The sequence below is a fragment of the Onychomys torridus genome, chromosome 11 (assembly GCF_903995425.1).
Source record: "Onychomys torridus chromosome 11, mOncTor1.1, whole genome shotgun sequence".
NCBI lineage: Eukaryota > Metazoa > Chordata > Mammalia > Rodentia > Cricetidae > Onychomys > Onychomys torridus.
In genome coordinates this window covers 23,052,511-23,076,285 of record NC_050453.1, presented here as the reverse complement: position 1 = coordinate 23,076,285, position 23,775 = coordinate 23,052,511, and the positions used below count along the sequence as shown (strand labels likewise).

Below are 23,775 nucleotides of genomic sequence, written 5' to 3'. Positions count from 1 at the left end.
ACTCCTGATTCTCCAGCCAGGTGGTGCACACCTTTCATTCCCAGCACTCAGGAAGCAGAGGCAAGCATATTTCTGTGAGTTCTAGGTCAGCTTGGTTACAAACAAGTTTCAGAACAGCCAGGGGCTGCTGAAGGGAATAGATCCTCCCACACAGCTGTTGCTATGGTGTCTGAAGAAAAAAAGAAACCACCTCATACAACTTCCTGCTTCTGGGGAAAGGTGCCTTGCCTTCTCTCACATTTGTCTCCAGCGTTCCTGGGAAGCTTTGCAAAGTAGCATGTGCTACCTCAGAAAACAGGAATGGTGCCCAGTCCTGCCGCTGCTGCTCCTGCCTCTGATAACGGGACTCCAAGGTAGTTTCCAACAAATCTGCCTGTGGTTGTGCAATGAAGGCATGGCCAGCCAGGAAAGGGGAGATGGGACATAGCTCAACTCTGGAAATGGGTGGGCTCTTGGGCAGGGTGCTTCCATGCTGGCAGCAGGGCTCTGGGAAGGCCGGGGAGCATTCTTTACCTCTGGAAAATCAGGCCCCATTTTCTTTTCACCAGGGGTCATGAGAAACAGGACGCAGGGAGATGGGGAAGTAGGCCCTCGGTGCTGTAACTCGTGGCTGTTGGTCTGTGAAATTACAGAACATATTTTTAAGTAAGAGAAGCTCTCGGCTGAGGGGTGCTGCATTGTTTAGTTGCCGTGTTTTATGTTCAGAAGCAATGTGTCCTGTTGGGTGTTGGGAACTTTGTTTATGTAAGGGGTCCTGCCCTGAGCTAAAATAAGAGGTAAATGACTGTGTCAGAGACAGATCCAAACCTCAGCTCCATGGGTAAAAAGGAATAAAATGAACAAGAGTATGGAGCATTATAGACTGTGATGGTGTGCAAGTCTTAGGTAGATGAGCTAGCCCTGTGTGGAGGAAAGTTGACTGATGCCAAGTGACTGAACTTAACTTTGTTATTTGCCTAGAAAGAAGCATCCTTCTTAACTCTAGGCCTTTCTGTCTGGAATTCTGTACACCCTGAGCTCATCCTGCCTCACCATGGGCTTCCATTTTCATGCATTTTCCTCCTGGGAATCCTGGGGTTTAGATTGTAGCTTATGACTTACTTGTTTCTATCTATCCTGCTGCTCAGACACAGTGCTGGGAGCACGGCATGTACTCAGTAAATAACTGTGAAATAAATGAAGGAATGACTTCAACAGCTTCCTCTGGGTCCAAATGTCCTTAACTTGATGAGTGTTTGACTAGCTTCTTCTCTTGTAATGTTTGTCTTCAGGGCACAGTTTGAGAAGCACTCTTTACAACTCTTCCTTCATCTGTCCTCGGGGTTCCCTAGGTTATCCATTTCAAGGAGCTGACTCAGAGTGTCCTCCGCTCCTGAGTGGCATTTTGCTCCCTCCCTACAGGTAGAAGGGTGCACTGGAAATGGCATTATATTGGGAACTAGAAGAGCTCTTTTCTGCCTGGACTCCATCTTGTAGGGCTTTTAAAATTTTTCCTCTCCTCTAAAATGGACATGATATCATACTTTCTGTGTCTCTGAGGAACTTCCAGTCAGACTCGGTTTTTGTTTTGTTTTGTTTTTAAGATGTATTTATCTATTGTGTGTACAGAAGAGGTTGCCAGGTCGAATTACAGATGGTTGTGAGCCACCATGTGGGTGCTGGGAATTGAACTCAGAACCTCTGGAAGAGCAGTCAGTGCTCTTAACCACTGAGCCATCTCTCCAGCCCCAGACTCGGTTTTAAAATGTGAAGATGCACCGAGGTCACACTTGCAGCCTGAAGCAGATGGGAGTCGGGGGATACACATAAATGAACTCTCAGGCCCCAAACTCTTGCCGGTGCCTCGGATATGAATTTCTGTTCTTCTTAAAAAAAAAAAAAAAAAAAAAAAAAACAAAAAAAAAAACAACTGTCTACTCTAGACTTTCAAGATCTGTGTTCAAAATTTGACTCACCATTTTTGTTCTGACTTTTTTTTATATAGCTGTTTAACAAGCCCCCAAAGCACTAGTGCCAAAAATAATAGCTACAACTAATTTTACTCATGAGTTGGAGGTGGGTTCTACTAGGTACTTTTTATTTAAGGAGGCTCTCTTACTTGTAGCAGGGCCATGGTGGAGCCTAGGGTCACTTGAAAGGGATTTTCATTCATATGGTCAGTGTCTAACTGTAGTGCCTCCTACGGTCAGTAAAAGCAAACCAGCCAATAGTGCCTGTTATTACTCACCTAGCTTTGCAAGTCACACCTCGGTATTCTGTTCACTAAGGCAGTCATGAAGACCTATCCAGCTTCAAGAAGAGGGCACACAATTGTTATTGTTCTTTTGAGACAGGGTCTCTTGTAACCCAGGCTGGCCTCATGTTTGCTGTGTAGCTGAGAACAACCTTGAATTCCCAATCTTACTGCCTCCACTTCCCAACTGCTGGGATTACAGATTTGGACCACCATACCTCAAGGGGAAAGGACCAGAAACACATTTACTGATGGGAGGGGTATTGAAAATGAAAATTTGGGGAATATGGCTTCTGACAGTCAAATGTTCTATCACTGAGCTATGTCCTCCACTCCAACTTAAAATAAAAATTCCCATACCCAAGTGTGGTGGTACATGCTGTTAATCTCAGCACTCAGGTGGATCTCTGTGAGTTCCAGGCCGGCATGGTACATAAAACAAGTTCCAGGATGGCCAGGGCTACATAATAGAAAGGTCCTGTCTTAAACAAGCAGGAACAAAAAAAACTCAACTAAAAACAAAAGCCCTTCCATAGTTTCTCTCCTTCCCAACTTTTCTATTCTTTCATTGGTATCTGTCTTGATTAATAGCACGTCCATTTGTTCAGTTTCTCAAGCTAGAATTCTAGCAGTTATTCCCAGTCCTTTTCTTTCCTTTGCTTTTCACAACCAGATACATGCTAGTCCATCTACCATTGTCTTTCTAAGTGGACCAAACAACCACTTTCTGGTGTTGACCAGCCCTAACTGCTCTTTTTGGTCCGTTCTCTGTACCTAACTGATTTTGAATACTGCTATTTGTGTAAATTTTCAAAAGTAGTTATGTTTGTTTCACTTTTTTTTTTTTTTTTTTAGTGTGAAATGCCTCAATAGCTGCTATGGCAAATGAGAGCGAGCTCAGATTTTGAGCATGAAGTCCATACATCCTTTTGCAGTCACCGCCTGCCTGCCCTCACCTAGCCTGTGTTCATCTCATTTTAAATGAATCTTGCCCCCATCATCTTTGAATGCTGGATGCTATTATTAGTTCATTGGATCATCAGAGTTAGGAAGAGCCACCCTAAATGCGGCCCCACCTTCTCATAGCAGCCTGTATAGAGGACAAGGAAGGAGGAAGCTTTGCCTCTTTGCCTGCTAGCCCTCACTTTTGCTGGCAAGTCCATTCCTTCACTGATATCAGAGCCTACTTCTTCAGGATTTTTTTTTAAGAGCTGAGGATCAAACCCAGGGCCTTGCACTTGCTAGGCAAGTGCTCTACCACTGAGCTAAATCCCCAACCCTCAGGATTCTTGTTGTATGCTAAAGACCAGTTGAGGATTCACCCTCATGAACTGAGTAACTACTGGGTTCTTGGGCTCTCTGTCAGGAGACAGCCATTGTTGGACTAGCTGGTCTACAGCCTGTGAGCCACTATAATAAATCCCCTATCTAATAAATCATTCTATCAGTTCTGTGATTCTAGAGAACCTTGAATTGAACAACAAATTTAAGCCATTTCAGTCCCTAAATCAAGCAAACAAAATGGAAACCTCTCTTCACCTTCGTTGTCTTTTCACATGCTCTGGCCTCATTCCCAATCACACTGTAATACCTTGAAAGGATGGCTGGTTTCTGTTTCTCCTTTCTACATTCAGAATCCATGTCAAGTCATCTTACTAAACTCATTATACTCCCTGTCTCAGAAAAGATCACCCTGGGTATTGTCACCAAGACCTAAATCTAGACTCTTAATATCTACTGCCAAATTAGTTCCTAAATGGGTTTATATAGGCTTGTTAAATGTTTGGTCTCATCAGAGAGCTCCAAGTGCCTTCAAGACTCATCTCCATTTCTTCTTCAAGAATTTTGCTAAAAATACAAGATTTGTGGTTTTAGTAATCAAAATTTCTTCTTTAGAACATTTTCTTTTTTTTCTGAGTAATGCCTTCGTATGAGATTATGACCTCTCCCCTGTGTGTGTGTGTGTGTGTGTGTGTGTGTGTGTGTGTGTGTGTGTGATTTAAAGGGCTCACCATGTAGCACAGTATAGCCTTGAACTCATGTTTTTATTGAGTCAAACTTTCAAGTGCTGGGATACAGTCATATGCTATCACAACAGATATAATTATGCTTTTCTAACAGACAGTGACATGGATGGACAGAGGCAGGGTGAATTCTATCTCTATTATAAGCTTCAAGAAAATTCTGCTACTTTGTCTTAAGACACACCACCAACTACTTTGTTGTATTACATTAAAACCAACGGCCGTCATTCCCTTTACTCTTGTCTCTTCTAAAAAAAATAAATAAATAACCGTAGCCATTAAGAAAGTACAGCAAGACTTTAGCCACCCACAGACCACTTCCTTGTTTTTTCGAGCAGCCACACCCAGTGCCTAGGTCAGCCCTTTTAGAATTGTTACAGGCAGATGGTTGAGGAGGAAGATGCAACATCCTGTTCATGACTTCTCACCACTCTCCCACATGGGAAAGGCAAAGGGCTCATTTTCCTCTGTCATCATATCACGAGCTTTTCCATCTCGTGAGTGTACATCTGACTTGTCTGAGAGGCTATCATAGATGACTTAAGTTAGTTCTTCATGGATGAGGGTGGGGAACTTTTGTCCCAATGCCTGAGGCACTTTTGGTTGTCCCTAATGAGGAAATGCTACTAGTGTCTGATGGGCAGAGACCAGGGTTACTCAGAACCCTAGATTCTTAGAATCACAGAACAGACTCCTCCTTTACTAAAAATGTGTATCATTGGCCCCAAATATCAAAATATCAATAGTAAATCACTGATTGAAGCCACATATTAAAATCATGTGGAAATAAGAATGAGAGCAAATGTGGAATGTATAGCCAAAGACTTAAAATTCTGGACATGGTGGCACATTGCTGTTATCCCAGCATTTGGGAAGCTAAGGCAAGAGAATCTGTCATTAAAGGTCATCTTTGACTACATAGTGAGTTTGAGGTCAACCTAGGTTACATGACACTTTATCTAAAAACAGCTAAGACAAAAAGCCTGGTGGGAATATTCTCTTATGCTATGTGTTCTAATAGGCCAGGCACCTGCATGCATTGCTATCAAAGCCCAGAGGTATCAGGGCATGCAGTTTACACTATCTGACTGAAATGATTCTGTGAGAGATAGAGTAAAATATGGACTAGACCAATCAGAAGCAACTTGGAAACAAGTGTCTAGGTGCATCTGCATAGGTAAAAAGACAGGGCATCAGTTTAAGCAAGTGGAGTGAAACCACCAAATTAGACCACTCCAAGTGTAGAGAAAGCTTAATGTGAGACAAATGTCTCAGAGAGTAGAGAGCAATGATTGGGCAGGAAAACAAACAGAATTTATATGACAGGCAGCAGGGTGGGAGTCTCTAGGGGACACTGGCTGTTTGAGTTACCTGGGAACTAGGTACACTTTGCTTACAGTAGTTTACTATTAGGGACAGAGAAAGGAAATAACTCTTTCCTTTCAGAGACCCAAATCACAAGGTGTCTGGGGCGTGCTGAGTTTAGGTTTCAGTTTACCTGGTAAGAGTTCTTCTGATCACCTGGGTTGGGCCCTAGTCATCATCTTAGGACATTATCAGTAGGACTGCCATTTTGGAGCCTGCTTTGTGACTTAACAGGTAAGTTCTCAACAAATGTTTGTTGAATGGATAGGTGGGCTGAAATGAAAGGTTGAATGAATTTTGAAAGCTCTGAGGCTATAGATGCTTTTATCTTTTGGTAGTTGAAGAGGAGGCTCTTGATGATGGTAGATACAATCCTCTTGCTATGTAGCAGGGACATGGCAGGTGAGATGTTACAGTGGGCAGAGGGGATATTCCAGGGCATCATTTGTTTGTCTATGTGGATGGCAATACCTCTCATAGAAAAGTCTATGAACCATGTAAACATGCTCTTTTGAGCTGAAGCTAAATATTCCCCAATTCTAGTTCCTCTTAGGCGGATTCCAAAATACCCACCAATCTGAAGTCACCCAGCATGAAAGTGATGAGGAGGCTATGCTGTTGGACTGGAAACAAATGGTCCCATTGCATGTGTTGATTTTGCTATTTAATAACCCTGTTGGTACATAGAGACACGGTTAGGGCACCTACAAGGACATAAGGGATAGTCTTGGTCAGGTTTTTGTCAGGTGATATAAGCTAGAGTTATCCAGGAAGACAAACCTCAATTGAGGAAAATGCCTGCATCCATAGGCCATTTCTTGATTAATGATTATTGTGGGTGGGCCGAGCCGATGCTGACAGGAAGCACTGAATTGGATAAGAAAGCAGGCTGAGCAAGTCAGTAAGTAGCAATCCTCCATGGTTTCTGCTTCAGTTCCTGCCTCCAGCTTCCTGCCTTCAGTTCCTGTTCTGACTTCCCTTAGTGATGGACTGTGACTTCAGAGTCACAGGCTTTACTCTGCCTCCCAAGTTACTTTTGGTTATGGCACTTTATCACAGCAACACAGAAATGACTAACTTGGGAACTCCTTCGATGACATCACTTTATAGTAATTCTGCCTTGAAACCAAACTTTCTCAGATAATACTTTATGAAAATTATCTGCACTTTCTTACTTTCTAATGATTTGCTTTTATGAACAATGTAAATACCTATGCTAAGATAAGCCATTTTACAGGGAATTTTTAAAGATAATTAAAAATTTTTGTTTTATTTTATCACTATTAATATAATTAATTTTCTGTTTTTCTTTTGAGAGGCTCTTGCTATGTAGCCCAGGATAGCCTGAAATCCACTATATAGCCGGGCTGGTTCCAAACTCCTGATCTTCCTGCCTCAACCTCCCTAGTACAGGTTACTGTACCTGGTTGGATTTTTTATAGCAAAATTAGAACATTATAACTAAAGGAAAAATGCTTTTACTGATTATCTTCCACCCTTCCACTACCCCCTTTCTTTACCCATTCTCCTTCTTCACTCCACACCACAGGCCTTTGCAGTACCTAAATCACTGTCACAGGAAATGTCTGTTAAGTTTTCTCTCCTTGAAGCTTTTGCTCAGATGCAACAAACTCATCCCCTTATGCATGATATCCCCTTGATCTAACTCTCCACCTGTATTCAAAACCCTGCTTTCTCTTTTTTCATAGCAATCATCACTACCTAATATGCTGTATAACATATTCAGTTATTACATTTAATTATTTTTCCTTTTGTTGAAAATAGGGTTTCCCATCCCTCTACTCTTTCTAGTTCCTCTCCATCACCCATTCTAACTGGATCCACTCCCTTTCTGTCTCTTGTTAGGAAACAAACAGGCTTCTAAGAGATAATAATAAAATACAACAAAATAAAATATAATAAGATTAAAAGCTAGCACATTAAATTGGACAAGACAAAAAACATCAAAGGAAAAGAGCTCACGAGAACATACAAGAATCAAAGATACATTTGTTCACATACTCAGGAATCTCATAAAAACACTAAACTGGAAAATGTAATTCATACACAGAGGACTTGCACACCCACACAGGCCCTGTGCGTGCCGCCTCATCTCTCTGAAATCATATGAGCTTTGATCATGTTGATTTTAAGAACCTTGTTTTCTTGGTGTCCTCCATCCTCTCTGGCTCTTACATTCTTTCTAACTCCTCTTGCATGGAGTTCCTTGAGGACTGAGCAGGAGGATTTGATAAAGATATCCCCATTTAGGACTAAGTATTCCAAAGTTCTCACTCTGTATAATGTGTGGTTGTGGGTCTCTGTATTTGTTCCCATCTCCTGCAGGAGGAAGCTTCTTTGATAATGGCTAAATAAGGCACTGGTCTATGAGTATAGCAGAACATCCTTAGAAGTCATTTTATTGAAAAGGTGTTTTGTTTTGTTTTGTTTTGTTTTGTTTTGTTTTGTTTTGTTAGAACAATAGTATTTGGTTTTACTCAAAGTTCCTGGGCTGTATAGTCTCTTGTTCTTGGTCACCCAAGGAGAGTCAGGTATGGGTTCCATCTCATGGAGTGGACCTTAAATCAGATATCGGTTGGTTACTCCTACAAGCTTTGTGCTACTATCGCCCTAGCACATCTTGCAGGCAGGACACCATTGTAGATCAAGGGTTTGTAGCTGGGTTGGTGTTCACTTTTCTCCTTTGGTAGCCTGCAGAGTACCTTCCTGTACTAAAGATGCTAGCAGACAGGGGTGAAGGCTCTATTTAGGTACTAGTTCGACTTCTCCATGTTCAATGAGTTATGTATGTGTTGTTTTCAGCAATGGAAACTTGCTGTCAGTTTGTGGAAAGCAATTTATAGTCTTGACCACAGTCTAAGTTGTTTTGGAATTCCCATGAGTTGGACTACTTTGACCAACAACTCAATTTGATGTAACTTAATCCTGGCACTGGAAGCTTCATTGGTGACAAGAGATGGCCATTTGGGACCCTGTCTCCCTCATTATTAGGTTTCCATAATACCCCTCAAATTGTCCTTAATTTTAGGTGTCTTTCCCCATATTCCATCCCTTATGACCTCTTTCCCTCTCCCTCCTTACTTGGTCCTCCTGTGCCAGCTGTACCATCCATCCATAACTATCTATTCTATTTCCATTTCCTAAGGAAATCTATCTGTATTCCCTAGTTCCTTACTTGATACCTGACCTCTGTGGTTCTATGACTTGTAGCTTGGTTATCATTGATATAATAGCTAATATAAATGAATTACATACATATTTGTCTTTCTAGGTCTGAGTTACTTCCCTCAGGATTATTATTTTTTTCTAGTTCCACCCATTTACCTGCAAAATTCATTATGTCATTTTTTATTTTTTATTTTTTACTTTTTTGGTTTTTCGAGACAGGGTTTCCCTATGTAGCTTTGTGCCTTTCCTGGAACTCACTTGGTAGCCCGGGCTGGCCTCGAACTCACAGAGATCTGCCTAGCTCTGCCTCCCGAGTGCTGGGATTAAAGGCATGCACCACCTCTGCCCAGCCTCATTATGTCATTTTTTAAGCAGATGAATAATACTTCATTGTGTGAATGTACTACATTTTTAAAAAATCCATTCTTGTGTTGAAGGATATCTAGGGGGTCTCTAATATCTGGTTATTATGAATAGAGAAGCAATGAACATGACTGAGCCAGTGTCTCTGTAGTAGGATGAAGCCTCCTTTAGATATACGCCCAAGAGTGGTGTCTTAGGGTTTTTATTGCTGTAAAGAGACACCATGACCATGGCAACTTGTATAAATGAAAACATTTAATTGGGGTGGCTTGCTTATAGTTTCAGAGGTTTAGTCCATTATCATCATGGCGGGGAGCATGGTGGCCTGTAGGCAAACATAGTACTAGAAAAGTAGCTGAGAGTCCTACATCTTGCAGGCAAAAGGAAGTTGGCTGAGATGCTGAGCAGTATCCTGAGCATAGGAGACCTCAAAGCCTGTCCCCACAGTGACACACTTTCTCTAACAAGACCATACCCACTCCAACAAAGGCACACCTCCTAATAGTACCACTGCCTATGAGATTATGGGAGCCAATTACATTTAAACTACCATAAGTGCTATAGCAGATCTTAAGGTAGATTTATTCCCATCTTCCTAAGGAACCACCATATTTATTTCCATAGTGGCTGTGCAAGTTTGCACTCCCATCAGCAATGGATGAGTGTTCCCTTTACTCCACATTCCTGACAGCATGAGCTATCACTTGTGTTATTGATCTTAGCCATTCCAACAGATGTAAAAATAAAATCTCAAGGTAGTTTTGATTTGCATTTTCTAATGATTAAGGATGCTGAACATTTCTTTAAGTGTTTTTCAGTCATTTGAGTTTTCTATATTGAGAATTCTCAATTTAGATTGGTCCCCTGTTTTTTTGTTATTGTTTTTTTTTTTTAATTTTAGTATTGGGTTGGTTAAATCTAGTTTCTTGAGTTCTTTATATATATTTTGAATATTAGTCCTCTGTTGAATGTGGATTTGGTGAAACTCATTTCCCATTCTGTGTGGGCTGCTACTTTGTCCAAGTTACAGTGTCCTTTGCTGTGCAGGAGCTTCTCAGTTTTGGGAGGTCCTATTTATTTATTTATTTATTTATTTATTTTTGGTGGGTTTTTTTTGTTTTGTTTTTTTGTCTTGTTTTTTTGTTTTTTGTTTTTTTGTTTTTTTAGCTGAGGATCAAACCCAGGGCCTTGTGCTTGCTAGGCAAGCGCTCTACCACTGAGCTAAATCCCCAACCCCAATTTTTATTTATTATTTATTAATATTTATTTATTTATTTATTTATTTATTTATTTATTTATTTATTTATTGTGGATCTTAGTGCATGTGCTAACAGTGTTCAGTACAGAACACCTTTCATTGTGCCAATGAGTTCAAAGCTATTCCCCACTTTCTCTTCTATTAGGTTCAGTGTATCTGATTTTATGTTGAGGTCTTTCATCCATTTGGACTTGAGTTTTGCACAGAGTGATTAGTATGGATCTCCTTGAGTTCTTCTATATGTCTATATCAAGTTTGCCAGCACCATTTGTAGAAAAAGTTGTCTTTTCCCCCTGTGTGTGTGTGTGTCTGTGTCTGTCTTCTTTATTAAAAAAAAAATCAGGTATCCATAAATATATGGACTTATGTCTGGGTCTTCAGTTCAATTCCATTGATCTACATATCTGTTTTTGTGCTGATACCATGCTGTTTTTAGCCTTGTAATACAATGTGAAATTGGGATTAGTGATACCTCCCACAGAGCTTTTATTGATTCAGGATTGTTTTAGCTATCCTGTTGGAGAGTGTGTGTGTATGTGTGTGTGTGTGTGTGTGTGTGTGTGTGTGTGTGTGTGTGTGGTTTACATATAAAGGTGAGAGTTGTCTTTTCATGATCTGTAAAGAATTGTGTTGGAATTTTGATAAGGATTGCAATGAATCTCTAGATGGCTTCTGGCATGGTGGCCATTTTTACTCTGATAATCCTATAGATCCATTAGAATGGGAGATCTTTCCATCTTCTGATATTCTTTCCTCAATGACTTGAGGTTTTATCATACAAGTCTTTTAAATAACTTAGAATTCTGTTGAGGTGAGACACAATTGCTCCTGACAACACCAATTTGATCCTGAGAGAATGTTGGGCTTCTAAGACATTTCCATTTGGAAGTTTGTCTTCTTGGCACAAAATGGCCTACTGGACAAAGAACTGCCCTTGCCTCAACTGCTGACAATACGAGTGCTGTCCTTCTGGACAAGTGGGACACAAGGAAAGTGACCACTATACTCTGCCAAGACAGGGTAAGATGGTCTTTCAGAATTCCTGCTTCTGAAAATGGTCTGTCAGATACTCTAGGCCTGTAGCCAATTTGAATGCACCAACAATGCTGAGAAACATTAGGTGACTGTCCAGGCTGCCAGCTGTCTCTGTCTACTCTTGCAAGATTCCCAAAAGTTGCTTGCATCCATCTTTCATTTCTCAGGTACCATTACCATTATATTCCTTCTCAGGTCTTTGATGATATTGAAGACTAACAGTTATAGTTACAACTTAGTATATATATATATATATATATATATATATATATATATATATATATATATATATATATAATATCTTAGATAGAACATATTAAGTATTAGATTCAGGTTCTTTAGAATAGGGCACCTTTTGGAATAATCTCTGTGACATGCCATTTCCCATACTCTAGACTTCTCTGGATTTTAGTATGTGTTTCTTGCTTGATATTGTTCACATTGATTGTAGTTCCATCTTATCTAGATCATTATCCCTCATTACTCCTGGACAATATTTGATAACCATCCCTTTGTATATAATCTTGTTTTAGGTTAGAACCTTCTTATTTAGACAAAAGGGGGAGATGTAGTGGGTAGCAATTCCAGCTTTGACCTGGAAGTTCCAACCCACATTGAGGCTTTGGTAATGGTCACGCCTACAAGACAGGGCTGAGAGAGGACGCTGAAGACCTGAGTTCCAGATGCCAGGGCTCTGTTGGTTCCAGGACCCTGGACGCTGGAGGTGGACCTAGCAGAGTTCTCCAGAGAACACGGCTAGACTGCGCCATACCTTTCCCAGATCCTGCAACCTACCTATTCCTCCATTTGTAAGTTACGCCACTAAATAAACCTCCCTTTTAACTACGTGGAGTGGCCTTAATAATTTTACCAATAGGTGTGGTTACTTATTTTTGCTCTAAAGTTTTCAGGTGTTCTGTTATGATACTAGTATGAGATTGCTCCAAGTTTTTCATGTAGACCCTTAGTGCTACAGACTTGCCTCTTAGAACCACTTTAATTGTATTCCATAAGTTTGGGTGTATTCATTTTCATTCAATTCTAGAAAGTCTTTAATTTCTTTCTTAATTTCTGTCTTGGTCTATTTTTCATTCAGTTGTGAGTTGTTCAGTTCCATGAGTTTGTAAGCTTTCTGCTGTTTCTGATTTTGTTGATATCCAGCTTTAATCCATGGTAGTCAGAGAGGATACAAGGAGTTATTTCAATTTTTTCTATCTTTTGAGGCTCGCTTTGTGTCTGAGTAGTGGTCAGTTTTGGAGAAAACTCCATGAGGTACAGAGAAGAAGGTATATTCTTTTGTGCTTGGTTGAAATGTTCTGTAAATATCTCTTAGGTCCATTTGGTTTATACATCAATTAGTTCCAACATTTTTCTGTTTAGTTTTTGCCTGATGACCTGTCTATTGGTGAGAGTGGGGTGTTGAAGTCTCTCACTATCAGTGTGTAAGAGTCAGTGTGTGATTTAAACTGTAGTAATGTTTCTTTTACAAATGTGGGTACCCTTGTGTTTGGGGAATAGATTTTAAAAATTGCAATGTCCTTTTGGTGGATGTTTCCTTTGATGTGTATGTAGTGTCCTTCCCTATCTCTTCTGATAAGTTTTGGGTTGAATCTATTTTATTAGATATCAAAATGGCAATACCAGTTTGCTCCTTTAGTCTATTTGCTTGGAATATCTTTCTCCAACTCTTTACCCTGATTTGATGCCTAGCCTTGATATTAAAGTGTGCTTGTTGAATGCAGCAGAAGGATGGATCCTGTTTTTTTGTACCCTTTCTATTAATTTGTGGGTTTTTTTTAAATTGGAGAATTGAGACCATGTATTGATATTGAGAGATTTCAATGAGCAATGTTTGTTGATTCCCATTATTTCATTGTTATTGCTGCTGTTGCTGCTGCTGTTGCTGCTGGTGGTGGTGGTGTGTGTGGGTGTGTGAGGGTTCCCTTCTTTTGACTTTGCTTGTCTGGGATTATTCACTCCCTGTGGTTTTTTTTAAATATAATTAACCTCTTTGGTTTGTAGTTTTCTGTCTAGCACCTTCGTAGGGCTGGATTTTTTAGACAGATATTGATTAAATTTGGTTCTATCATGGGGTATCTTATAGTATAAATATATATATTGAAAGTTTTGCTAGGTATACTAGTCAGGAATGGCGTATGTGGTCTCTTAGAGTCTGCAGCACATCTGTCCAAACTCTTCTATCTTTTAAAGTCTCCATAGAGTAGTCAGGTGTAATTCTAATATGTCTACCTTTATAGGTTACTTGGCCTTTTACCCCTTGCAGATTTTAATATTCTTTTTTGTTCTGTATATTTAGCATTTTGATTATCATGTGCAGGGGTGGGGCTTCCTTTTCTGGTCCAGTCTATTTGGGATTCAGTAGACTTCTTATACTTTGATAGGCATTTCTTTCTTTAGGTTAGGGAAATTTTCCTCTAGGATTTCATTGAAAATCTTTTTCTGAAATATGAAAATATTTCATAGGCCTTTGACCTATGTTTCTTCTCCCACCTCTACTCCTATTATTCCTAGAAATGGTCTTTTCGTAGTGTTCCAGGTTTCTTGGTTGTTTTGTACAGGAGATTTTAGATTTAATATTTTCTTTGAATGGTGTATCCACTTATGTCTTTGATGTCTGAGATTCTCTCTGTCTCTTATCGTCCACTGGTGAAGCTTGCCTCTGTGGTTCCTATTCGAGTTCCTAAATGTTCCATTTCCTGATTTCCTACAGTTTGGCTTGATTCTATTTCTACTTTCAGGTCTTAAACGGTTTGATTCATTTCCTTCCACTCTTCATTTGTGTTTATGTAGATTTCTTCAAGGGACTTGTTCATTTCCTCTTTAAGGAATTTTACCACATTCATAAAGGCTGGTAAGTTCTTTTCATTGTGCCTCAGTGTCCACTGTCAGAGGGTTGCTGGGCTCTATTGGAGCCATATTGTCCTGGTTATCATTGGTTATGTTTTTACAATGGTATCTAGGCATCTGAGATTTGGAATATTGTAGCTCTAGGTGTTGGTATCCGGCCTTGTCTTTGTTAGTGGGTGTTTTGTTCCTTGGTTTCTTTTCCTCTCTGGATTTTAGGATAGTGTGGTGGCTGTTGCCTTGTAGGAAATTTTTGATTCTCAACAAGTATTCTCTTTTAAATATCTTCTAACTCACATTAGTGGCCATTGCTTCAAAAAGATTTTCCCAGCTTTCCCCCATCCCCTATTCTATACTCCATACCGTGGCTTATTCCCACACCAGCTTGTCCTTGTCTTTACTGTAGTAACAAGACATTATATGTTAACTTTTTAAAAAAATTATTTATTATGTATACAGTGTTCTGTCTGCATGTATGTCTGCAAGCCAGAAGAAGGCACCAGATCTCATTACAGACAGTTGTGAGTCACCATGTGATTGCTGGGAATTGAACTCAGGACCTCTGGAAGAGCAACCAGTGCTCTTAACCTCTGAGCTATCTCTCCAGCCCCATATGTTAACTTTTTAAAGACAGAGTCTTATGTATCCCAAGCTGGCCTCAAGTTTACTATGTAGACAAGGAGGACCTTGACCTTGTGATCCTCTTACCTATATGCCCTGAAGACTACTGGAAAAGCACTCTACCAACTAAGCTACACCTTCAACCCCGACTGATTTGTGTTTATGTTCAGTTTACACTTGTGTATTAATTCTGTTAGAGTGTTATTATATAATAATGATGTCTATGTCTATGACTAATGTGCTTATTGAATAAAACTGAATAAATAGGAAACAGGCCCACAGAGGGAGATGACTTGGAACCAATGTATTTAAGACTCTGGGGGATGGGGCTATGAACAAGAAAGTAACAGGATCATCTTAGTGTCCTTTGTCTTTTTGTATGACAGCAAAACATTGGGTTTATAATCCATATGTTCTGCTCCAGCCTGCCCCATCCCTGTTTCTCAGTTTCTAACTTCTTCCTCTTCTACCAGCTCAAGCAAAAGCTAGGCCATTGGACAGCACTGCCTTCTCCGGGGTGAGTCTCACTCTGACTTTCATTGGCAGATCGTTCACCACTAGAGGTAAATGCTCCAACTGGCAGCAACATAACCCTGAAAGTCCTCAAGAAAGATCTGGGATCCTACAAACGTCTCACCTGGCTTCACACTGCCAAACAGAAGATTTTAGAATATGAATATGATGGTACAAATACTATCTACGATTCTGAATTTAAGGGCAGGGTCGAACTTGACCATGCAAGTGGTGCACTTCATATCTCTAATGTTCGGAAAGAAGACAAAGGTTTATACTACATGAGAGTGTTACGTGAAACTGAAGAAGAGTACATAATAACCCTGGATGTATTTGGTGAGTTTGGGAGTCAAGGAACAAGTGCCTATTCAGGGACCTTGCTGGTCTACTGGGAGTTGGGGAGGGAGTTGGACAGGGAGAAGAGACTATCAGGACACATTTAGTTCATTTCTCCCAGAGACATATCTAATTGCGAGTGAGTCAGACCTAGCAGATAGCAAAGCTGATTGTCACCCATTTAAAGTCCTTCTGAAGTAAGTGAGTCTAAAATTTAAAGAGAAATTGTGTTAGTTTTTCATTCCTAAGACAAAATCCTCAGATAAAGGGTTCAGTCAAGCCAAGGTTGATTTGGGCTCACAGCTTCAGAGATTGTATGATCCATGGTTTATTGGCTCCATCACTATGGAACTCTGGGAGGTACAGCATCATGGCAGAGGGGGGGAAAGGGGGAATGGAGCAGAGCTGCTCACCTAGTGCCACTGGGAAGGAGGTACTAGGATGAAGGCCAAGGACATGATGTATCTTTCAAAGACATGTTACTAGTGATTCATTTCTCAATTAGGTCCCTCTTTCCACTTTCTATCATAGCCCATTCAATTATTAATCCATCAGTAAATCAGTCAATTGATGAGATCATAACTTTTTGAACCAATCACTTTCCACAAGTGCTGCCTACTAGTGACCAAATCTTCAATGTAAGTCCCTTTTGAGGAATCACAGACAGGGAGAAACAAACCTTACCAGACTGAAAACAAAAAAGACTATTTCTTCTCTAGTTCCTTCATTCCATCCTGTAAGCAACCTAAATTAGTTTTGAAGGTACCTTAATTCTTTCTGAACTCGGACTGCATCAGACTTATAGAAAAAAAAAAAGATAGTAAAAATATAAGTTGAGACAGTTCTCTAGAAGAGTTCTATGAGATTGAGTATGTCAAAAATCTCTACTTACAGCTTCAGCCTAACCAGTTCATATGGAAATAAGACTAGGGCATTATCTTTGGAGCCAGACATACCTGGGTTCAAAGCTCCAGTTCAGTGAAATAACTATGTACAGAAAGACAAACACTCCACATTCTCACTCATTTGTGGAAGCCAAGAAGGTTGATTTCATAGTCACTGGGGAGAAGTTGGATAATGAAAACCAACATAAAGTTAAATAGGAGGAGTTTTCTCTGGGGTTCCACAGCACAGTACTTCAAAATAGCTGGGAAAGAACAGCTCAAATATTCCCCACACAAAGAAATGATAAATATTTGAGGAGGCAAATCTTAATTTTCTCGAAAGTAATTATTACATGTGTATATTTAATTATCACATAGTATCCCACAAATACATACAGTTATTATGTGTCCATTAACACTTTTAAAAACCCTGGTCAGTTACTCAGCAGCTGTGGCACCATGGTGTAAGATACTAATATCTCTCTGTCCATATTAGGTAAGGTTCTTACCTAATGGAGGGAAGTGACAGAAGCCAGCTTTTTGTACATTTACCAAAAAAGGAGAAGTTGTTCTAAGGAACTCTGTAGAGCAGCAATTCAAAGGAGTGCCAGAGAGCTAAGAAGGCCTGAGAGGTGGAAGACTGAGAACAGGGCCAGTTCAGTCCCAAGCTTCAGGAATCTACAAATCTGGCCATTAATATGACTTAACTACCAGTGCTTGGCTTAGTGCCTAATCAGAAACTCATAAAGAAAAATTTATTTATGGTTGGTTGGTTTGCCTAGATTGTTTAATGTCTTTTGCTATGTGACCTTCCGTCTAAATATTTAATAAACTCATTAACTTTGCTTCATTGTGGTTCATTATGGAATTCTTTTCTGTAGGTCACCAAGGATCCAGCTTTACCCAAATGAAGGTTCCCTTAGAGGGCTGTATTATGGTGTGTCTCCCTGCTGCACTGGCAGAGCTAGGAACAAAGAAATCTATGAGGCCAAGAATGAGTAGAAACCCTACATCTTTTCTCTTTCAAGATGGGTGGGCTTAAAACATTTTCCTTGGCACAGAATGGGTTTCAGAAACAACCCAAAGTCCAGGTTCCATTTTCCTCTGGAAAAGGCCAATTAGTCTATTTTGCAGTTAAATGTATGTGTTCTAGCCTTTGTCTCCTAGCTTTTTACAATTTCTAAGATGGCCACAGGCATAATGTGTGTTTGGGGTGAGAGATAACTAAACAGCCACCAGTGGCCTAAAGAGTTCACCTTCCCTTTGGGGATTTCTGCTCAGGTAAAGCTGGATCCTTGACTACCCCACAGGAAAGAATTCATGGTGAGCAGGAATGAAGCAAACTTAATGAGTTTACTAAGTACTTAGAAAGTCATATAGAAAATGACATTATATCAACAAATCCATTTTTCTTTATGAGCTTCTGATTCACAACAGAGACGAAGATGGCAGGTTTATATATAGATCTAAGCCTCCTGTTCATTACAGTGTGAAGGGCTTTGCCATGTGCAGGTTGAGGCCCTTCAGAATTCTCCCTGAATCTGAACTCCAGGTTCAGAGTGGCCCCCACTGGTTGCTGGCTGTGGGCTTTTATTAGATAACAGGCCCTGAGTATCTCAGATAGTTAGGAAACACAGTCAGAAGCCAGCTGATCTCCCCATTAGCACTTGGCTCACAGATGACCATCACACACTTTGTTCCTAATGGCATGTAATGAACTCTGGCTCCCCCTCCTGGATCTATCTTAACATTACCACCAAAAGGTAGCCTCGTGAAGACGAAGTTGCTCCCTGGCTCCATCTGTAGGAGTCTCTTGTCCATAACCACCTCGAATGGCAACCACAGCCCCTCCCTGTTTGCCTTTGTAATTTGTTGGCCAAATCCTTGCATCGTGAATGTCCCCAAAATGCATAAGCTCACTGTCTCATAACAAACTTTTTTCAGATCCCGTGTCCAAGCCTTCCATAAATTTTGAGAAGACTGAAGATTCGGCTGAGTCTTGTCATCTGAAGCTGTCATGTAAGGTAGAGGGACAGAATGTTAACTACACTTGGTATGACAACATGAGACCTCTCCCCAAAGAGGGTCAAGGAAATGTGCTTGACCTCATTATCACTGCCCATAACTGGTCTACATCTTACACCTGCCAAGCCAGCAACCCTGTAAGCAGCAAAAACAGCACAATGTACTTCACATCACCTTGTACAGGTAAGAATTATCTTCCAGGGAGCTGAAGTGGGCACATGGTGATTGGTTTCCTTTGAATGAAGAAAGATATGGGGTTCCTACTCTGCCTTCTGACAGAGAATGTGGTGGAGAGTCTCAAAGGTGACATTGGAGTTTCAGAGACCTGGCTTTTACCCGGCTCTACAGCCACGTACCACCCAGCTCATCTTATCTTTCCTAAAAGCTGAGTCCTGAGTGATTGGAGGACCACCTGAGATATCAGAACAATTAGGGAAAGTAGGGAAGTGGGAGAGTGGTCCAGGCAAAGAAATAAGGAAAAGTGGATGAGTGAGAGAGAGGCTAGTGAGTAGAAGCAAGGAAGAGACTGCACCAGTATTACGCTCCTTGGTAACGGTAGGAAGGCAAACTCTAGGCTTCATATTTCAGATTTCTCTGGGTTGCCTGGAAACATCCGTTCACATAGTATCACGCCCCTTTAATTCAGACCTACCAGGTGCCGCTGAAGTCCTAGGTTTTAGAGTTAGTCACACCTCAGGCCGCTCCTGAGATAGTCTCTGTATTAGTTATTTTTATTGTTGATATAATAAAATACCATACAAAAACAACTTAAGGGAAGAAGGGTAAGAATTCAGCCCGTTGTGACAGGGAAGGCATGGCAACAGAAATGTAAGATAGCTGGTCGTGTCGTGTCCGCAGTCGGGAAGCAGAGAGATGAGTGGTGGTACTCAGTGGGCTTCCTCCTTTCTCATCTTCCATCTCCCAGCTTATGGGATGCTGCTGCCCCAATTCAGTGCAGATCTAATCCTCAGTTAACTATCCTAGAAACATCCTTAACAGACACTCGCAGATGTGCATCTCCTGGTGAGTCCACAACTCACCAAGTCGACAGCTGAGTTTAGCTATCATAGTCACTTAGTGACTAACTAGGTGGCTTAGTTTCTCCCAGCTATGTTTCTCTTAAATGTAAGACAAACCAGTTACAACGCTACAAGGACTAAATAAATGATACATGTAACCTACCTAACAATCCTGGCAAAATAGTCACAAACGGTAAACAGTAGTTCATTAATGGTAAATTAATGACATCTAAGTTAGGTTTGGTTCCTCTAACTCTGGAGACAACTGGACCTGGGGGAACCCCTTAACGAATTTGTTTATAATCTCCAGAACGCTAGCCATCCCATCCTCCATATTTAAAAGTGCCATCCTTCAGCCCTGATAATACACGTTTTTCTTCAGACCATCTCATACCTATGGTTACGATGCTTTTCTGTGACCCATGTCATGTTCATGACACTTTCCTGGCAGGAGTAAAGATATTCTAGAGAGAAATGTGTGCTATCCATTTGGGAACAGGTCATTTTAATATTAGCTGTTGAAAGTAGAGCATGTTGGCTCATCTAATCCCAGCACTTGAGAGACTGAAGCAGAAGGATAAAATTTGTTTGGTGCCAGTGTAGTCTTCATGGTGAGACCCTGTCTCAATGCCAACAATAAAAATGGAGTCAATGTACCAATCTCTCCCAAAGCAACTAAAGCCAAGGGGTTATAGAGAAATTATTCTTATGCACAATTAGGGGGCACTCACTGTCTTCTGACTGCAGCCCCTACTTGGATTCTATTTGTGATATTTATTTCAGATGTAAGTGTATTTTACCTCAAGACTGAGGTGTACCAGGTCTCAGGGAGCTATGCAGAAGAGGAGGCAGAAAGATTATAAGATCCAGTGGGGATGGAAGACACCAATGAAACTGTGCCTTCCAGACAGAACAGGACAGATGCACATGTGAATCTATAGAGACCATGGCAGCATGCACAGGGCCTGCACAGGTCCAAGCCAGATAAGGTCCCAGCACTGAGAGGGAGAAATGGACATGAGCCCCCATCCCTCACTGAATATACAAACCAGACTAGACAGCCAGCCCATGCCCAGCAGTAGATGGCCAACACAAAATGAATTCAGTCTTATTTGGGGCAATATTTTTTACTCATCTCATAATGGTTTTTTTACCTTTATATATTATGGTTTCTGGTGTTATGTGTCTGCATGTGTATGTGTTTCTCATTTTTTTCTTTGTCTTTTTTTCCTGTTTGTTTTATTCTGGTTTGTTTGTTTGTTTGCTAAAGAGACAGAGAATGAAAGTGTGGGGTTGGATGAGTGAGGAGGTAAGGAAGATCTGGAGGAGAGGAAAGAGAATATATTGTATGAAAAAAATTTTTTTCAACTAAAAAAAAGACTGAGGTATAAAAACAAAGAGTAGGGAAAGGTAGAAATGTAACCATCGTAACAGGAATAAAGGTATTCTAATAGAGATAATGTTACCTTCCATTTGGATTAGACCATTAAAGCAATGGACACTGTGGTGGTTTGGATAGGAATGGTGCCCACAGGCTCATATGTTTGAATGCTTGCTCATTAGGGAGTGGGACTCCTTGACAGGGATTAGGAGGTGTGGCCTTGTTGTAGGAGGTGTGGCCTTGTTGTAGGAGGTGTGGACTTATTGGAGGAAACATGTCACTGGGAGTGGGCTTTGGGGTTTCAAATGCTCAAGCCAGGCCCAAGATCTCTTTCTGAGCCAGATATAGGCCTCTTAGCTCCTTCTCCAGCACCATGTCTGCCTTCATGCCACCAGGCTTCCTGCTGTGCTGATAATGGACCAAACCTCTGAAACTGTAAGCAAGTCCCAGTTAAAATGCTTTCCTTCATAAGAGTTGTCATGGACATTGTGTCTCTTCACTGAAATAGAACACTGACTAAAACAGACTCTCCCCCAACCCCAGAAAATTAGAATTTCTACAGGCTCTGATAATAAAACAAGTGGGGACTATAAAGCCAGGCACCAGCCAGAGGAAGGATATGGCTCCAGGGAAGAGATTTCACACAGTTATGACAACTTGTCAGAACACCTTGCAGGAGAGATTAAAACCAGGACAATGGCATATCAGACCAACTTTGACTAAGACAGCAAACTTATGCACACCTCTTGCCTTCTATTCAAACCTGAACTTCATGAATATTAAAACCTGAATGCAGACATTGTAGTGGGCAATGTTACTGGACCTATTTCTCCCTCTTCTCAATGTAGTTTTAATATACCCCCACTATGCTTTCACTATTGCTTTGTCTCTTTAATTGGATTATTAACAATGAGTGGCTGAGCCTAGGTTCTTAGGGTTACCAAGGCCCAGATTCTGGCCATAGCAACTTCCATAATTTCCTCTCACCAGAGATCCTGGGTCCTGAAGACATTGCTATTCTGGGTTTTTCAGGGCTTGGTCTTCTGGGCTAGCTCCTTTGCCTCTGCTTCTGCACATAGGCCTAGATGTTCTTGTTCTCATCTCAGCTGACTGGTCGTGGCTTTTCATCCTCTCCTAACGTGCTCTCTCATTACAGATCCAACGTAATAGACATGGGGTTATGAGATCACAATTAGGCTGGCCATTTTCCTATCAATACAACATTCTGAGACCTGGAAAAAGAAAGAGGTATAATCCTGTCCCTTTAAAAGTGGGAGTGACCGCAGAGAAAATAAAGCCACCTCCCCCTTTTGAGGAAGTCTAAACCAATCTTGACTTTCTTTTACCAGTTGAAATTTCCTAGAAAGTGTTCCAATTTCCTGTCTCATTCTTATCATTCTTTCCCTTTCCTGGGATCACACTTCTCCTTCTCTTTCCCTTCGTTGTGATCTGTCTTCCTTTTTTTCCTGTCCCCTTCTCCCATCTTCCTCCTAGTTAGTACAAATGATTATTGAGGTAGAGAAACAAGGAGACAAGGTCCCTCTGTCCCTACACTCAGCAATGCACATTTTCAAGGCCATCTATCTACACCTGGCATGGCCTTATCTCATTGGCCTCCAGTGTATAGGATTGGCTCTTTCCTCCTCCTACAGATAAGTCAAGGTAAACTTCCTCCACAGGATTCAGCCAAGCCAATGACATTTAAGGAATTTCCAACATCTTTACATCTGAAGAGGTTGAGTTTTTGCAAGGAGGAAGATTTCCCTAGGCAGCTGGGATTAGGTTCAGGGAAGAACCCCTATGAGAAGTCTTCCTCTCCCTTCTCAACACAGTGATCAAGGTCTAAGTGTCTGGGGTTTTCTTCTTTCAGCCAAATCCTCTGGAGTACTCTGGATTGCAACTTGGCTGGTTGTCATGGTACCCATCATTTATGTCATCCTGCTGACCTGAGATGAGACTACGAGGCCACAAGACCCTGCCTTCATCACGAGCAGTACTCCTAACCAGGAAAGCAGCTCTGGGACAGAAGAAATTGTGTTGTTGAACATTTGTGAAGATTTGCATTTTCTTACCATCCTAGTGTTAAGTCCAGGGCTTTGTGCATGCTACAAAAGTGTCGTGCCTCTGACCCGTGTGTCCACCCCTTTACAAAGATTTTATAATAACCTTTTAAAAATTGTGGTTAATATCTAATTTTATATACCCTATTTGTTTTCCAACATTCATTAAAGAGAAATGGATTTTTTACCAAAATATGTGACTACATTATGTTAATGTTGTTGTTTTTTTCTTTCTTTTTTTAGTCGATTCTTTTTTTGTACAATATATCTTAATTACAGTTTCCCCTCCCTCTACTTCTCCATACTTCTAAGAAGTAACAACAAAACATAACAAAATAAAATATAAGCTAAAACAAAAAATGTCACATTAAAGTTGGACAAGGCAACCCCCAAAAAGGAAAAGAGCCCCAAGCTCACACACAAGAATCAGAGACCCTTGCCGGGTGGTGGTGGTACACGCCTTTAATCCCAGCACGTGGTTGTAAGGCCCACCCCATGACATGAAGCACACACTTGACACTGCTTAAGTGACCAGGGGCCAGAGACTTAATGGCCCAGATACCCGGGGTAAAACAAAATACTACTTTTATTTTAAGTCGCAATA

At 40.8% G+C, this 23,775-nt stretch overlaps 1 protein-coding gene across 1 annotated transcript; it reads left to right on the top strand.

Annotated features, from left to right (window-relative positions):
• The first annotated feature begins 212 nt into the window (after positions 1-212).
• On the top strand, positions 213-23,345 carry Cd48 (CD48 molecule). Its single transcript, XM_036202561.1, has 4 exons — positions 213-353; positions 15,500-15,802; positions 18,631-18,894; positions 22,982-23,345. The coding sequence occupies exons 1-4, from the start codon at positions 278-280 to the stop codon at positions 23,059-23,061; spliced, it is 723 nt and encodes a 240-aa protein (XP_036058454.1). The 5' UTR covers positions 213-277; the 3' UTR covers positions 23,062-23,345.
• Positions 23,346-23,775: the final 430 nt, after the last annotated feature.

Bases quoted from the DNA above. Each gene is read 5' to 3' on its own strand.
- Cd48 (XM_036202561.1), top strand. From the start codon at position 278: ATGTGCTACCTCAGAAAACAGGAATGGTGCCCAGTCCTGCCGCTGCTG. The intron at 354-15,499 runs GTAGTTTCCAAC...TTTCATTGGCAG, and splicing joins TCTGATAACGGGACTCCAAG to ATCGTTCACCACTAGAGGTA. The intron at 15,803-18,630 runs GTGAGTTTGGGA...AACTTTTTTCAG, and splicing joins AATAACCCTGGATGTATTTG to ATCCCGTGTCCAAGCCTTCC.